Below are 16,916 nucleotides of genomic sequence, written 5' to 3' on the forward strand. Positions count from 1 at the left end.
ATTTCCATTGACTATTGAGTGCGTAGTTCTGATTTACACTGGTGCCACTGGTAGCAAATTGAAACCCATAGTGTGCTATGGCCTTCCAGTGGCTATTTATGTGGCTCTTTTCTGATTCTGCTTCTGTACAGCAGAGACACTTTTTTTTTTTAATTATTCTAATTTTGTTTTAGGCATGGACCAACATGGTGCTGACAGTTCTCAACCAGATTCAGACCCTGCCTGACCAAACATTCACAGCCCTCCAGCCAGCTGTGTTCCCCTGCATCAGTCAGCTGACTTGTCACGTGACCGATATCCGAGTCCGTCAGGCTGTGAGAGAATGGCTGGGAAGAGTGGGAAGGATCTATGAAATCATTGTATAAAGGAGACATGTTTCATTAGCAAGGGGAGAAGGAATCCAAGGTTTTAACAGGTATACAAACAGAATGCCGTTACTGAAAGTAACTGGTACGGAGCTACACATGCAATGTCTATTCATGGTGATAAATTCTGAAACAGCAAGCCCTCCAACATGTCCTTTACCTACTTAAGATTGTATGTTTGTCATTCTCACCCCAACAAAGGAAGCGCTACACTTCACATTAAGTAGCATGACATAACACCAAGTGATGAATCTGAAAATTGCTGGTAAATCAGGCTGGTACATAAAGGCTCAGTAAATTTCATAGATTGTGTATGAATGTGTTTCTGCAGTGAGGAAAGGAGAAGAAATAGTCAGAATCTCCGTGGATGCAGTTAGGATGAAAGCATCTGTGTTCACCTAATATGGGTCTCTCAGATACCTGTAATTCCCAAGATTTAGGACCAGAATTATCAGCCTGGCCTTACCTGGCCTCCATTTTTTGAACATGTAATATTGTGGGCCCCACTAATTGAAAGTTCAGCGGATTCAATAATTGGTCTCACTTAGATGTTTAAGTACAGGAGTTGATTGTGCTTCAAAACACAACTGGATCACCTCATTCACACACCTAGATAACTGAATAATTGTGAGGAAAAAGCTGAGGGCACAACAAGTGAAGGCAGTGGGGAGGGGTTGTTTGTTTGTGGTACTCTTTTAAATTTTCCACATGAAACTAAAACGCATCTGGGAAAAAAGTCACTATAAAGATTATTGCATATCCAAAAAAAATTATTATTGATCTCACTGCTTAGTAGTCATTAAAATTTACATTCTAGGCAGAGGCTTTAAGCCCGGGGTATTGTGTGGCTGAGTAGGAGAGGCCTCTGTAACATAGCATGGGGGTAGTGGGTCCTTTTTGCTGCTAACATATGGGGCATGGCTTGAAGAAAGGTGGAATTTCCAGGGCTCCTCTTTATCCCACTATCAGCCACATATACAACAAAACCCTCTCTGCTAGTCCATATTGCAGATACTATTACATTCATTCCCCAGGCATAACTCCCACCGAGGTCACAGTGGCAGTTCTTCTGTGAAGCTAGTGATGAATATGCACTAGTGAGCTAAATTGCAGCCTGGCCAAGAGAATTGTGGCAAACACCTAGCATTTAACCAAACATGATGGAAATATACTATACAGCAGAGTCCTATACATAGAATTGGCTCATATGTTTCCATAGGAGAAGGTATTCTCATGTGTACAGCCAGTCTGCTGTAGCTCTAAGGATCCCCACTATTTGCAGCTATATTTACCCCCACTGCCAGTACCACTTAATGAGTCAAACTGGACAAGATCTGGCAGTGCAACTCTTCAGTTGGCCAGAGGAGGCCTGTGGTAGAGTGAGTTCCCTGCTCCCTCATACTCCCAGCTTGTGCGGAGTTGACCAGTGCAGTGTCTGTGTGTGTATTGGTGTAAAACAAAATCCTCACTTCAAAAGATGAACCTCAGCCAAGAAGAATATGCTCATTCTGCAAGGAACTCCATGTGAGTGGAACGCCTTTTAAATCTGTGGAATACCATGTGAGTGCAGGGTTTCTCCTGTGCTGATCTCCTTGCAGGATTGGGGCCTAAGTTTCTGATAGAATCTCAGTGCTTTGGGATGCTCGGGGGAGGAAAAAAGACTTAAAGCAGCCATGATATTTCTAGTAATTGTGAATTGCTGGTTGATGAATAAGCATGGTAGGTGTAATGGAGGGTCATCTCTGGTTGTGGAATCTTAACACAGTCCCTCTGACAGATGGACAATGTCTACCTGGTGCTCCCTTAATAAGTAGCCCCTGGGTTGATCATACTTTTGGTTGTTCCTCTATTGTATTTACAGAGATTTTAACAATTTTACATATAGACTTAAATGCACCTCTATACCTTAAGCCTCTCTGGGTATGTCTATACAGCCTATGGCAGCAAGTCTCAGCCTGGTTTGACACTCAGGCTTATGCTATTCTGTGAAAAACCACTATGTAGACATTGTGGCTCAGGCTTTGAACCTCCCTCCCCACTTTAGGCTTCAGTGCCCAAGCAGCTACATGTCAATTTTAGTGCCGTAGCACAAGCCGGGCAGTTTAGCTTTCTAGTGCATATTTGCTATGTAGCATCTTTTACCACAAGTTTTTCACCCATTCACACCAGACCTCAAATGGGCCCATACATACGTTGTATTGAGGGTTGCGAACCCTCTGGGATCCTCCCAGTATTTGCATCAATCTCCCAGTGCCTATTGGAAGCAATCCAGGAGATTTTAATAGGCTATTTTAAGAAATGACATTACATCATAGTGGGGGGGAAAATCTCCCAGAATAGCTTCAGGCAGAGTTGGCAACCCTCGTTGTATCGCTTAAATGTGCATTTTCAACAGCTGGCTAAAAGGCACATCTGTCTAACTGCCAAAAGAAGTTTAGTTGGGTTTATCTGATCTGTGTTTTACAGTTTGTGCACGTGCCTTTACCCAGCATACTACAGTCAAGTTAATACATTCTGTGGTATCAGCTCTCATGTACCCGGCTGGAGCATGTGGGTTTTTTCTTTTCCTTCCTCTGACAGCACACTGAGAAATTAAGGCCAAAATCTATGATGAAGTTAAATTTGAGATCTGAAATTAACAGAAGAAAAGAACTTAAAATCAGCTTCATGAGCCCTGTAAGAATTGCAGCATATTCTGTACAACTTGACTCCTAACGGCAGCTGAGTCTACCCCATCCCCCTGCCCTGTTCCAACTTGGCTGCAATATGTGGGCACAGTGGCAGCATCCATGTGGATGCCAATCTTAGGGCAATATTCTTTCCTCTGAACTAGTTCCTGTGCAGTGCTCAGGCAGCACGAAGGAGGCAGAACGGGGCCAGGGCTTGCTAGCTGCACATTCCCTGACAGAGGAGCTCTAAGCTTGCATGCAATGAGACCAATTGATTTCTGCTCCAGCCACCCTCCCACCCCCCTATTGGGGTTATTTTGGAGGGATGGAGCAGAGTTATCTGCTGGAATGTAGTTCCCCAGCAGCTGTCTTGCCTTACACGGGGGCAGATGGGCACACACAGGAAGCTGTAACTGGCTCCCTCACTCCCACCATCGCCATGACTACAGTGGGACAGGAAATGGTTTGTCCACCTCATGAGAATGAGTGTTTTTTTTTAAAAAAAAAAAAGTCTAAATCTCAAAACTTTTCACTAACCAAACAATTGACCCATTTTTGCTTTTACTTCAACTTGGTTCTGTGGTTGGTTTGTGCTATAATTTAACTTGAATTTTAAAACAAAGTCATTCTGACCTGAAAAATTGAACTTTCTTTTAAAAGACTTAAAGGACGGGGTGGGGGAAACATTTTGACACACAATTATTTTCCCACAAACACTTTTGGCCTCAGTCTCTATGAATGGGCATTTTGGGTATGAAAAGTTTTTAATTGAAAAGTTCCTGACCGTCTCTCACCGCCACCCACCTGCACAGAGTTCGGCTCATCGTAAGAGCATGAGAGAGACTAGTCCTTCATGTAACTCCTGCAGCTAATTGGCTACATCACTGCTTTTTAAAGTTTGGGGGGGGGGTTGTTTTTTTTTTAAAGCCATCAACATAAAGTGCCCACTCTTCTCCCCACCAGTGCCTAAGGTTTTAAGAAGACATTAACAAATGTGTGTACAATATTGCTGGCATTTAATAAAAAAATTAGGGAATTTTTTTTCTTGCAAATAATCTTGTAAGTGTAAAAGGGGTATGTCTGGCCCACTATGACAGGTCTTTAAAACAGCTCCAGTCTAACTGCCTCACTTTGCCATTGGTGATGTTTTAACATTTTATGTAAACAGCAAAACCACCACAACCATGATAATTTAATGAATAATTTGTGTAGAAAGCTTGATGAGACAATGATCTCCAGGGAAAAGTAAACTCAGAATCATCACCACTCAGTTATGCTTAGGCCCAGTTAGGTTTATAGAGGGAAGAAAGGGCCCCCTGACTGTAGTCCCTCTGGGAACCTCTCAAACCACTGTAGAGGTGATGTCATAGCTCTCCCCCATCCTCCTCCCAGCCCTCCAGTGTGGAGGGCAGGATCAGGGACACGGCTGGATAGCACAGTGCTATGGCCACTTTCTGTTTCCGAGGGCCTGATGGAAGAGAGTGTAAGTTAGAGAGCACTGTTGAGAATCTTTTTATTCCAGGGGTTCAGTATGCTGCTGCAAAACCCCAAACTATGGGGAGTATAAGCTACCATTGCCCTCCCCACCCCATCCAAGTAACAGAGGGCTTTTCCACAGGGCAAGTTAGTGCACAGAAAGCCTGGGGGTGAATCTACAACACACACCAGCTTACTACGCTGCCTGTGTTTTTCCTATCTGCTTGCAAGCCAGGGTGTGATGCTACAGCCCTCCCTGCTTGCAGTAACTTGTCTTGCTATTTAATCATAAAAGGTGGGTGAGGTAATAGCTTTTATAAATATAAAAAGACAAGATACTACCTCACCCACATTGTGTCTCCAAAATCCTGGGCACAACACAGCTACAACACTACACACAACAGTGTGATTAAATAGTCTGTCCTGAATCATGGGCCTTTTGTTCCAAAAATTAAAGCAAAGGGATATCAGAAGCTTTAAACACATGCTTGAGCTGATTTTTTTTTTAATCTAGTATTGGTAAAAGTAACAGCTACTGTAGTAATTGAAAGATTAGAGAAAAAAAAGATTGCTTGAGACTGCATTTGATAGCACTTTATGTATAACTGTTTTGCCTCTTGTTGGTGTAGCTCTTTCACAAACTAACAGGAGAATAAAACGTTTGAAAAATAGTAAAATGTGACTAAAACTTCAACAGTTGGCTGATGGAATCTGAGGCAGTTGTAGGACTAGAAACTACTTTAACGCTTTTTAAAAAACTGACTAGCTTTTAAGGTGGTGAAAGCTTAAAGAAACTCTTGTGGAAAATGCAAGGTCTCAGCTTTAGGAAAAGAACTGTATATTTAGTAGTGTTATAAAACAGGATGCTCCGATGAAGTGAGCTGTAGCTCACGAAAGCTCATGCTCAAATAAATTGGTTAGTCTCTAAGGTGCCACAAGTCCTCCTTTTCTTTTTGCAAATACAGACTAACACAGCTGCTACTCTGAAACCTGTTACTAGTGAGTTCATGGAGCAGACACTGTTGGATTTCCACTTAAGAAATACAATATCCTCTTTCATACACAAGAGTCCCACGGAAATCATTAAAGGACATTTCAACCCCTGCTAGGATAATAGCGTGAGGTGATGGGAACATATTACTAGTTTAATTGGAAAATTCTAAACAGCCTTTAAAGGCAGCCTGGTTTACAATGCATTACAGACAGACACAATTCTTTCTAGCTCTGGGTTAAAAACTGGATTCTTCACCTGACTTGCTTCTGTGTTTCTTATTTCCATTTTGTGTGTCACACGTTTGTGTGTGTTTGTTTTTAATTGGAAAGACAACAATGAATGTACAAGTTCTGCCAGCTTCTGCACCCTTGTAAATAATCTGTAGTAAATTATAAAATGTTTTCTCCAGCGTTTTGTCAGTGAAAGAAACTGCTCCTGTGCTCTCATAAGACGCCATAACTCCGTTTTGTTCCTTTTTTTCTGTTTTGAAGGTGATTTTTAATTTAAATATGCAGTGTTTTTATAAGGCCATCCTGTCACGGTGGAGCTTTTAAGAGAATGTTTTTCAAGTGTTGCATGGCAGTCCCGGGTATTGTTTGTTAATGAGATTTTAATTGTGGAACTCCCTCTTGTCATGTTTAAAATGTACCCCTCCCCAGATTTTCTGCCCCTTCAACAAAACAAATTTGAGATTCCAAATTCAGCTTTGGTGATTAACTTTGAAACTCATGGGCGGTACACAGGGATCCAAACTGAACAAAGATATCCTACACTGGAGAACTGTACCACTGCCACCTGTCCTGGGGCCATGCCTCCACCAGAGTTAACCTGTTTCAGATGCAGCACGTCCACACTGTGCTTGTCAGTCACTGTACCACTGCATTGCGAGTGCTCTTCTGATAAAACTAGGCACAGCTCCTGGAGGGTCCACAAGATAGGAACTCTAATGAGATGTGGCTGTTTATGCACACCTCCTTAAGCGTGCAGGAGAGAAATCTGGTACTGTGTCCTTCTTGAGATTTGTATCTCCTTAAGGCATTTAGGACTCAATCCTGCACTATTGAAATCTGAAGGGAGCAAGATCAGACCCTTATCCTGCTTACCTTTTCAGATTCTTAGGAGATTGCAAAGCTTCTCAAAAACCTCTGGATGTATACAGGCCCTCATTCTAGTGTATCTCCTGAGATACTCATGCACCCCTGCAAACAAAAACCTCCAGGTTTAGGACAGCTCTAGTTTTATGGCCTGATCATATAAGCCTAAGTCATAACTATCCTGCCCCTGTGTTCTGAGTAAAACAGAGAAATGTTAACATTCCCATGACCTTGAAGAATTACAGATATCTAAAATGTGTGCTAATGACTTATTTGGGAGGTACCATTACTCGGTTTGGAATTTTTCTATATAATTTCATTCCTCCCCTTGCCCATACTGTTGAGTGTGTGAGAGAGTGAATCTACTCTTGAGTAGCCCATTTGAGTGGTCTATTCGGTAAAAACATTTAGGCGAGGCAATACATGTGTTGCTAACTAGTCACATACCATAAGGCAATGGTTCTGGTTTTGCTCATTTGAAATGTGAGGATTCCCCCACTCCCACCCCAGTTTTCAGAAACTCTTTGCATTTTAAAGGAATGAGTACTGGCACTCACTTTTTTACTAATAAATGCAAAAGAGAACATAGCATACAAACAAAAAGTTTTATTTTGTGTAATATAAATAATAGCACCAGGCTGCAAAGGATCCATTCTTTTCCAAATCCCCTGCATTCCTTACAGCTCATGAGGCTACAGCATGGGATTATTTTGGCAACACACCAGCACAACCCCACTGTATTTCATATGTGCACTGACCAGATCACCATCTCCCCCTCCTGCGCTCCCTCCAATTCAGTTTAATTAACGCCTCAACTTGGAACACGCACTCCCCCAGGGTCATTCCTCAGCACAGTCAGTGTCCTAATTTACCAGACAAACAGGCAGGAGCTTTGGCCATAAAAATACAAATAAAGGAGTGCTGCAAAGTTCTGCTTCTGTAATGTCTGCACGTAAAATAATTAAAATTTATATTTAGAGGCTCAGGCTAAAAGTTTTAGGGGAAAAAAATCGACATCTTTTTGGAAGGCTGTGGCATAAAACTAAAGTAAATCAAGAGTGAACCAGGGCATGGGATCATACCTGTAGCCTGCCCTTTATTTTAGACCCAATTTTGCTATTTGGTGTTCTCTGTTGTAAAGAATTGAGCATCAGAACCACTGAGTCAGGTAACAACTTTAGAGACTGGGAGAAATTTCTTTAGCAAAAATAGCATCATCCTAGGAAAGTTCTTGCACTCTGACTTCCTATTCCCATATTTCCTCTCCCTGTCCCAAATTTGGGCTAAGCTAAAGTGAGAGTTAGAGGAACTACCACAATTCAACAAGAAGCGACTGAAATGAATGACAGCTGTGCTGGTAGGACAGTGCAGGCGATTAGCTTTGAGCAGCGAACGAACCCAAATGGCTAGGACCGCTCCGAGCCTAGACGTGCGGCAAACACACCATTCTACACAGAGAGAGAAGATGAGAAGGCCGTAGTGAAGGCTGCGACTGTTCGCTGTTACTGCAAGACCATGTACTGTACAATGAGGCTTGCAGTGGGGGGTTTTCACAACAGATTGCTTCATGGGACTTGGGATCTGTGGCAAGTATCTTCTTGCAGTCCCCCTAATTGTGTTTGTTTGCAACATATAATGCTATAACAAACTAAACCCTTTTTCCCCTCCTACAAGGAATTGAAAATAAAGCCAAAAGGGAGTTAACACTCCACTTGCCTTCTTAAAATTATGCCAAAGATCTAACTCTTTCCTGTTTGAAAGTGACCGTGTGATTTAACTACAATATTCCCACAGTGATGACTGCCCTAACAAGCATTTTACTAATAAAAAACACTAATCCCAGGACTTTACCTTCATGGTCATATGTTAAATGAAGAGCCTCTGATAATTTTCTAGTGACTTGAACTGACCTTGTCAAGGGAGTTAGTACATTTGGTTTACATTCTATACAGGTCACACATAGTTATCTACACCCTGATCCTCAAAGGTCATTAGACATTGACATTAGGTACCTAAATACTCTAATGCTCATCTAGCTGGGATTCAGAGATATTTTATCTCCTATCTTTCTTTGGGCCCTTTAGACAAGAAACACTGCCTCATACCTGCTGTGCTCTTTTGTGCCGCCGCGTTTGTTTGGTTATTATGTGTCCATTGCCCAACAGGTCACTATAAGCTGGCTTGCAAAATGTATTTTGTGTATATTTTATTCAAACTGAATTCAGAAAGGAAAATATTTTAAAACAAATTATAAACAAACTGTATTTATGTTGCTTGTGTTGTAGAATAAAGAAGCAAATGCAAAAAAAATCTAAATTTTGTTTGTGATAGGACAGTATCATACAATCCTTTCACAGTTCAGTCAACTGAAGGAGCAGAGTGGGGGAACCCTGGAATACTTGTTATTTAGTGATCTAGGCTGCAATTTTTAGAGCTGACCTCAGAGATTTACAAAAAGAAAAGGAGGACTTGTGGCACCTTAGAGACTAACCAATTTATTTGAGCATATAGATGCTCAAATAAATTGGTTAGTCTCTAAGGTGCCACAAGTCCTCCTTTTCTTTTTGTGAATACAGACTAACACAGCTGTTACTCTGAAACCTCTCAGGGATTTAGCCACCCAACTCCCATTGAAGTGAATAGGATTTGTGAAAATGAGGCACTTTTGAAAATGTTACCCTAAATCCCATCGTCAAAAGGGACAAGGTATTTATGTGCCTAAAGATGCAAACTTTGGTATAGGTGCCTAACTCAACTCCCATTTAAATCAATGAGAGCCCTTTGGCTTTGATTTCAATCAGAGTTAAGTACCTAACCTGCAAAGATGCTTTTGAAAAGCCCACAAGGCACCTAGCTTCATGTTTAGGTGCCTCAGTGTCTTTAAAAATACTTGGCTCCCTTTGAAAATGGGAGCCTAAGTCACTTAGGCACTTTATACCCTAAATTTCCTAATCAGTTTTTGAAAACCCCAACCATAGTTCAGCAAATATGTAGCAAATCTAATTTGTATTTAACTAGTTTGTTAAATACACTCAGCAACCAAAATATATGCTTAAAAAACCAATTCTCGATAATTCTTTGAATTTAGATCTATGCCAACAACAACTTGAGAACACTAGTTGCTAAATTAACAGATAATTTACTATAGCGTCACCATGGTAAGAGAAAGCTAAGGTACAATAACCTATCTTGGATGCAAAATTTAATAATGATCATAGAGCATGCTGGCTAGTTTTACTCAGAGGAGGAAGAGGTACCAGAGGACTCCACCAAATCAACGGTGCCAAGGTCCCAAAAAGTGGAGGTTGGGAGGGGGCTGCCATCCTCACGATATGAGGTGTACAGCTGGCAGATGGAGCGGAACCAGATTTTGGGTTGCCATACAGGTTAGACGTCACAAGCTTAAAGATAGCACCAGTGACACCTCTCTCCTTGAGCCACTCCGGCCTGTTATAAGCAAAACGCAAGGACAGCCAGAGCCGCTCAAAAAACAGGGACACTTTTTCCACTGTTTGCGCTGACAGACTTGCACTCCCTTTTTTAGCATTGAAAAAAAGTGTCAACTAGCCCTCGTGTTGGTCAACAAACTAAAAAACATTTTATACATTGACGACATTTCCCCCATTTAAAAAAAAAAAAGTAAAAACTTTGCTTAAATTCAAAATATTTTCATCAGCACCAAATACAATGAATTGTTGTCCTGGTGTAATGAGAGTGCGGCCTCCAGTTTTGGGTGCAGTACGAAGAAACAGTTACATTACTACTTGGACCTGGACCCCACAATCCTTGTTCACATCAAACTCCTATTGCACTCAAGTGTTTTGGAATCTAAAGCAAGGCAGGATCTGTCCCTTGATGTGTATAACAGACTCTTACTTCCATTGGGCTGTTGCACAAAGAGAAGTGTATTAAAGCAGATTACAAAGGAATAAAATGTGGGCATTGTGTTTTAATAATCCGATGGCACTTTTGGCAAAAAGTAGGGGGGTGTTAAAACCCAACATCAGGGTCCAATTCCATTCTGGGTAATTACATTTTGCTGCCTAAAACTCTCGTGTAACTCCAATTAGATTATCTTCATTTACTCCTAAACAGTGTTGCTGGAACAGAATGGCTATTGGGTAATCAACATAGGAGGTGCAGGGGGGAGTGACTCCCTGTCTCTACAAGGTCTGTATTCTCACTTGCACTGATTTTGCACCATTCACGTCAGTGGCATGATGCTAGGTTTAGACTAGTGTCTGTAAAGTGCATTGCACACATAAAATAGAAAGTATCAGGTTTCTTTCAGTTGCACAGAGGACATTTGTTCTTCCTCCATGTATTGGCTTAAATTCCAACAGTTTGTCAGGAAAGTGGCTGTGATAAATATTTAATAGGTAGGGGTTTTTAATCTAAGCGCTGTGTGTCCTTCAGCAGAGTCAGTGACCTCATAAACCAGACAGAAGAAAAATACAAACTTAATGCATTGCTTTGGCTTTCATTAATTGACTGGTGAATAAAACTTCCCATTAGCTCACGCATATGAGACTATTTTACCTAATCCTTTCATCAACTATACATTCTCTTTTATTTATAGTTGCCTGATTTAGCAACGTGACAGCCACTGTACCATACACCACCTATTTTGGCCAATTGTGCAAACAGTTTTGTCATCAACTAGTCACCCCCCCGTAAATTCTATAATTTTAGTTTTCATGTTAGTTCTGGGAGATGCAAATATAGGCGTTGAACATACAGTATGAGAAGGTGTTCTCAGTTTCCAGAATTGAAAGCAAGTCTCTCTATTTTGGAGCATTCCTGTCTGCACAATTGCATCTGATTTGTGAGCAGAAGAGAAATGGATCCCACTTTTTACAACCCACTCGCATTGAGAATAGTTCTAAGATCAAGATGCAGGGGTAAAAACCCTCCTTTCTTAGCAATTCCCATTTTCTTCCATACTCATTCCAACTGTCTTTGCTCATTCACTCTCTCGAGATACTCCTCAGTATGGTTTCAAAATAGAACAAAACTCAATTTGGGTAACATTTACAACACTGAATGTGAAGCAGGCTCAAGACTGAAGGAGAAGAGGAAGTGCCCCTTTTTGGGGTCCTACCTCCAGGGCATGAACTGGGGTCCATGTAGTTCCACTTGGTCAGGTAAATCCCTTTATTGTAATATTTTGAATTTCCATATAACTGTCGCTCCTGATTTAGCCCAATGCACTTGACAAATATATAGCATGCCACAGAGGAAATAACTACATTAATATTAAATTAAGGCATTTCCCTCAATTGCAAAGCTCCTCAGGTGCCCCAGAGCAGAACTTCCTCAAGCACGCCTTAGGAGGCTGCAAAAGGGCTCCTTCCTTTTGCACACATGCTACAGTCCTTAGCAGAGAGAAACGCTCTTTGGGCCTTCCTCATGTTGAAAATAGCTTTGAAGATGAACCGGAGTAAGGTCTCTCATTTGCACTAAGCGAAGGCCACAGTAGTGCCTTCTATACCCCCTTGGAATATTACAAGTTCCAGAGGGACTAAAGCAGTAGTTTATTGCTTGCCATAAGGAATCCAGTTTTAATAAGCTTAGTGTGCACCTGCACGGATCCCTAGCAAGGCCTTCCCCAGAGCAGGGGGTCTCAACCTTTTTCTCAGGACCCACCCCCAACATGCTATATAAACTCCATGGCCCATCTATGCCACAACAACTGGGCCAGCGTTAGAGGGTAGCAAGCAAGGAAATTGCCTGGGGTCCCATGCCACCGGGGCCACCACAAAGCTATGTTTGGCTTCCACTTCAGGTAGCCGGGCTCAGGGCCCCAAACTTTAGCCCCAGGTTGTGGGGCTTCAGCTTTCTACCCTGGGCCCCAGCAAGTCTAACACTGGCCCTGCTAGGAGGACCTGCTGAAACCTGCTTCTGGCCCCACAGGAGGCCCCAGGCTCCTGGTTGAGAACTACTGCCGTAGTGAATCTCTTAGGATGTGCAGGAGTGAGCCCTTTCCCTGTGCATCTTAGCCATTAGCACATTCTGCACTTCCAACACAAGTTCCCAGAGCCCTCTCTTAGATTTTAACAGGGCCTATAGGATTGCTTCTCCCAGCCCCAGGTATCCAGGAGTCACCGCAGACATGTGAATGGACTTTTCTCTCTGTGGGCAAGTTAGTCACCCAGTGCATGACCCATGAATACTTCCTTAGCTACGTACTTTATCCAAAGCCCATGGAAATCTTTCCCGTACTATCTTTCCCTTGGTTTCACTGGGCGCTTTTACGAGTTTCAATTTAAAACAAATCGAATGTGCAGGTTCAGCATGTGACTGCAACTGCTCAGAAATGAGTCAAATTTAAATCAATAGCCTATAAAACAAGAAGAGCCCTTCTCAGGGAAGTTTTCCATGCCCAGTTTCACTTTGCAATCCCCAGGCTGTTCAAAAAGAGAATCCTATACTTTTTTTTTTTCCCCCGCTAGAATGGAGAATGTGTGTTTTGTCCCCACTCTCACTACATTCAAACAGCTGAACCATTTTCTCTCTCCCACTTCCATGAAGAGCACAATACGACGGTGTTCATCCTAAGTAGTAAAGGGTGTAATTCAATTAGCACATCCTCATGCTGTGAGCTGAAGTATTATGAGACTACAACAGCAGTCATTACTGAGGACTATCACTTTTGGATTAATCAGACAAACAGGGAATGGGCATGCGAGCAACTCCAGATCACAGACCCTGAGTTCAAAACATCCAGCTTCTCCTCCTGGAGCTCAAAAACCAAGACAGAGTCATCCCTGAAAGAAACCTCTACAGCTGTCTGAGAAGAGAGATTCAATTACATTCCCTTTCACCCATACTCTCTTTATTTTCTTTGGATTTGTGTTGGAGGAGAGGGCCAAGAGCTTCTGGCACTGTGTGCTGGATTTTTGGCTTGCATTTCTGAAAACAGGAGCAGAGAATTGGAGGATGGTCTTATTTTAAGTGCATTCCATGAAAAAGGTTCCTTTTTGTGAAGAACACAGAACTGAGATACAAAAAAGTAGTCAATTTTCTTTAGCTCTACGTTTTTATAATCCACCAAGAAACTATTTGTTGCCAGGAATGTACTTCTAATATCACATTAAAATATATATATATTGGACATGGATGTTAAGTTCCTAATTTTCAGCATCCTTCCAGCAGTGTGACTACAAAATCTGTCAGAACACCAATGGGAATTTGTGCACAGAAGTCAAATCCAGGTGTTCGGTGCAAACTTAACTAGTTTGTGCAGGAGCAGTCTTTTACTAAATGGCTATGCGATGCCTAGCACTATGGGACCCCAGTCTAGTTGGCCCTGCTACGTGCTACTTTGATGCAAATTATAATTATACATGCAATTAATCAACCGGGGCCATGAACATGGGGTTTTGCACCTGCACAAATTTTGCTGCCTGCCACAGCCCTAGTTGAGCTGCCCCTGCTAGACACTCACCAGGCAGCTGTGTTTGGGTCCCACCATGCTGGAACCATGTGCTCTTAAGCTTCCCTTGGTTTGGGTAAATTCCAAAACCAGCCCTTTCCTTAGCCTCTCTGGTGCACTCCCTGGGCAGAGACTCTCTGTCACCCATTCAAAGACATGGAACCACATGCCCTACATCTGAAGGACTAGTGCTAACCTCCCAAGATACCCCAGTTACTTAGGCTGCTGGAAATGCGTGGGAAAGGATGAGCTTAACAATGGGCAGTGTCGACAATTCAGTAGTAGCAGCTACCATAGGTAGAGGATAATATAGAAGGGAAGACACTGCTCCAAGCTATTGACTGAAATACCACATATAATGTAGCATTGAATAGCGTGATATTGTCTATTAAGAAAACTCTTGCTTAGTCCATCTGAACACTTAGCGCTTGTCTACATGGTGCACAGTCCAGTTTCTGGGGGTGGGGGGAATTGTAGAGCACTATAAGATGTTACACACTAATTGCCCCATGTAGACTCAGACTCAAAGGACAGAAAGGCCCATCGTGATCATCTAGTCTGACCCATAACCTCTGGCTGAGTTACTGAAGGCCTCAAATCATGATTGAAAAGACTTCAAGTTACAGAGAATCCGCCATTTATAACCTGCAAGTGATCCCGTGCCCCATGCTGCAGAGGAAGGCAAACTAAAAGGTAACTAGTTCATGTTGTTCCAGGACTATGTTAATACGCACTAGGTATCTTTTAGTTCATGTCAGTGGAGTCTACCTGGGGCAGTTAGCTGCATCTATACTGCAGCTGAGAGCAAGTCTTGCACTAGTGGGGCTCAAGCTAGCACACTCAAAATACCAATGTGGACATTCTGGCTCAGGCAGAAGCTTGGTCTCAAACCCACCCAAACTCCTAGGCTTCAGAGCTTGACCTGGAATGTACAAATTGCTACCTGTTCAAAATGTGATGTGAACATAAAGGACTGGGCAGTGATCCACCTCACTGAGTCTAACATGCTTTGATTAGATTTCCAGAATGAACCCTAGTAAATAAATTACTGCCTACAGGATCAATGAGACAAAGGTGACCAGAGGTAGAAGATCAAAACGGCTTCAAGCCTGGACAATCAGTGAGGATATCAATCTCATGGAAAGTGAAGGAGGACAAGAGGGAAATCATTTTATAAAACGTACTGCACATATCCCACAGAGGGGAGAGGAAGGTGACAAAGGTTTTCAGTGTCAAAATGTTCTACACAGCAATGTAATTAATCCCCTCATGGGAAAAATATGAGTATTGGATTCCTGGATTGAATTACGATGGGCTCCACTGAAAAAGCCATGGAGTTTGAGCACTCTGATATAGCTAACTGTTCATGTACAGTCCCAGCTGCTCTGGTGTTCAACAGAGCGGATCTTACTTCTCTCTTGCATACATTACCTTTTCTTTTAAAAGAACACTAAATAATTGAATACCTTCATATAGGCTCTTGTGGCCAGCTCAAAACTCCAGAGATCAAAGATTATTAGTTTGCAAAGCCGACCACGAAAAAAGAAAAGAAGGTGCAGGTTGAAATTTAGCTTGCCTAATTATTTTTCTAGATTCTCTCTCAATCAAATCTTCTTCATCCTTTTTTAGGGGAAAAGGGGGAAGGGAAATTCTGCACAACATAGTTTGCCATAGACTCTTTTGTGTTTCTCCCAGATTATACTCACTGAGTTCCAAGCCAACACATGCTTTCAGGAGAGCAAGCATTCTTGTTGATGGACATTATCCTTTCTACCTCGGAGACTTACATCTGAAACCAAATGCATCCCCAGATTTGAAAACAGCAGCAGGAAGCAATTGAAGACCAGCAAGGCCCTGGTTCTGCCCCTTGGACTTAGGCAATTAAGTTATTTACTTAACTACTTTCTCTTTTAAAATTTGTTCCAAGACCTTGCATACAATTGAGGTCAAATCAACAGGCCTGTCATTTCCCAGATCAATTTTTTCCCCCTTTCTTAAAAATAGGAACTATATTAGCAATTCTGAAACCTCTCCAATCATAGTGTATGACCCCTGAGTTTACAGATTCATTAAAAACCCTTGCTATTGAGCTTGCAATTTCATGTGCCAGTTCCTTTAATATTCTTGGACAGAAATTATCTGGGCCCCCTGATTTAGTCCCGTTAAACTATTTGACTTCCACGTCGGATGGGGTAATTTCTACCTCCTTATTCTTGTTCCCATTAGCCACCCTGCCAAAACCCAAAGCTCTTCATTTGCCTCATTAATAATTGAGGCAAAGTATTTGTTTAGGTGTTGGACCATGCATAGATTATCTTTAATCTCCACCCCCCATCCTCAGTGCTTAGTGGTCCCACTTCTTTCCTTGATTTTTTTTTTTAAATTATATGGCTAGAGAACCTTTTACTATTGGTTTTAATTTCCTTTTGCAAGGTCCAACTCTGCTTGGCTTTTGGCTGTTCTCCCTACAGTTTCTGACCTCCAAGAGGTAACTTTCCTTACTGATCCATCCCATCTTCCATTCCTTGTAGGTGTTCTGCTTTCTCTCAAACACCTGTTGGAGATGCTTGCTTATCCAGCTTGGTCTGCAACCCTTCCCTATGAATTTTTTCCCCTTGCTTGGTATGCAGACTTCAGATAGTTTTGGCAGCTTTGACTTAAAGTAATTCCAAACCTCTTCAACATTCAGATCCTTGAGTTCTTCAGTCCAGTCCACTTTCCTAACTAATTCCCTTAATTTTTTTAAAGTTTGCCTTTTTGAAATTAAGGAACAGTATACAGTGCGAGATTGGATCAGGGTGCTGTTCCAGCTCGGAGTCTGCTAAATTAAATCAACAGGAGAATTCCCAGGAGCCTGTTGGTGAATGCTTTGTTAAATAATGC

The 16,916-nt window shown here is 42.0% G+C and overlaps 1 protein-coding gene across 7 annotated transcripts in view; it reads left to right on the forward strand.

Moving 5' to 3' along the window:
- Nucleotides 1-8,914, forward strand: part of ARFGEF3 (ARFGEF family member 3) — a 124,598-nt gene extending 115,684 nt beyond the window's left edge. For all 7 annotated transcript variants that reach the window (XM_073337434.1, XM_073337435.1, XM_073337437.1 and 4 more), the window contains one exon: nucleotides 174-8,914. In XM_073337434.1, coding sequence (XP_073193535.1) covers nucleotides 174-365 — 192 coding nt within the window. In that variant the 3' untranslated portion in view covers nucleotides 366-8,914. The remainder of the gene's footprint in view (nucleotides 1-173) is intronic.
- Nucleotides 8,915-16,916: the final 8,002 nt, after the last annotated feature.

This window comes from Lepidochelys kempii, chromosome 3 (assembly GCF_965140265.1).
Source record: "Lepidochelys kempii isolate rLepKem1 chromosome 3, rLepKem1.hap2, whole genome shotgun sequence".
NCBI classification, from domain to species: Eukaryota; Metazoa; Chordata; order Testudines; family Cheloniidae; genus Lepidochelys; species Lepidochelys kempii.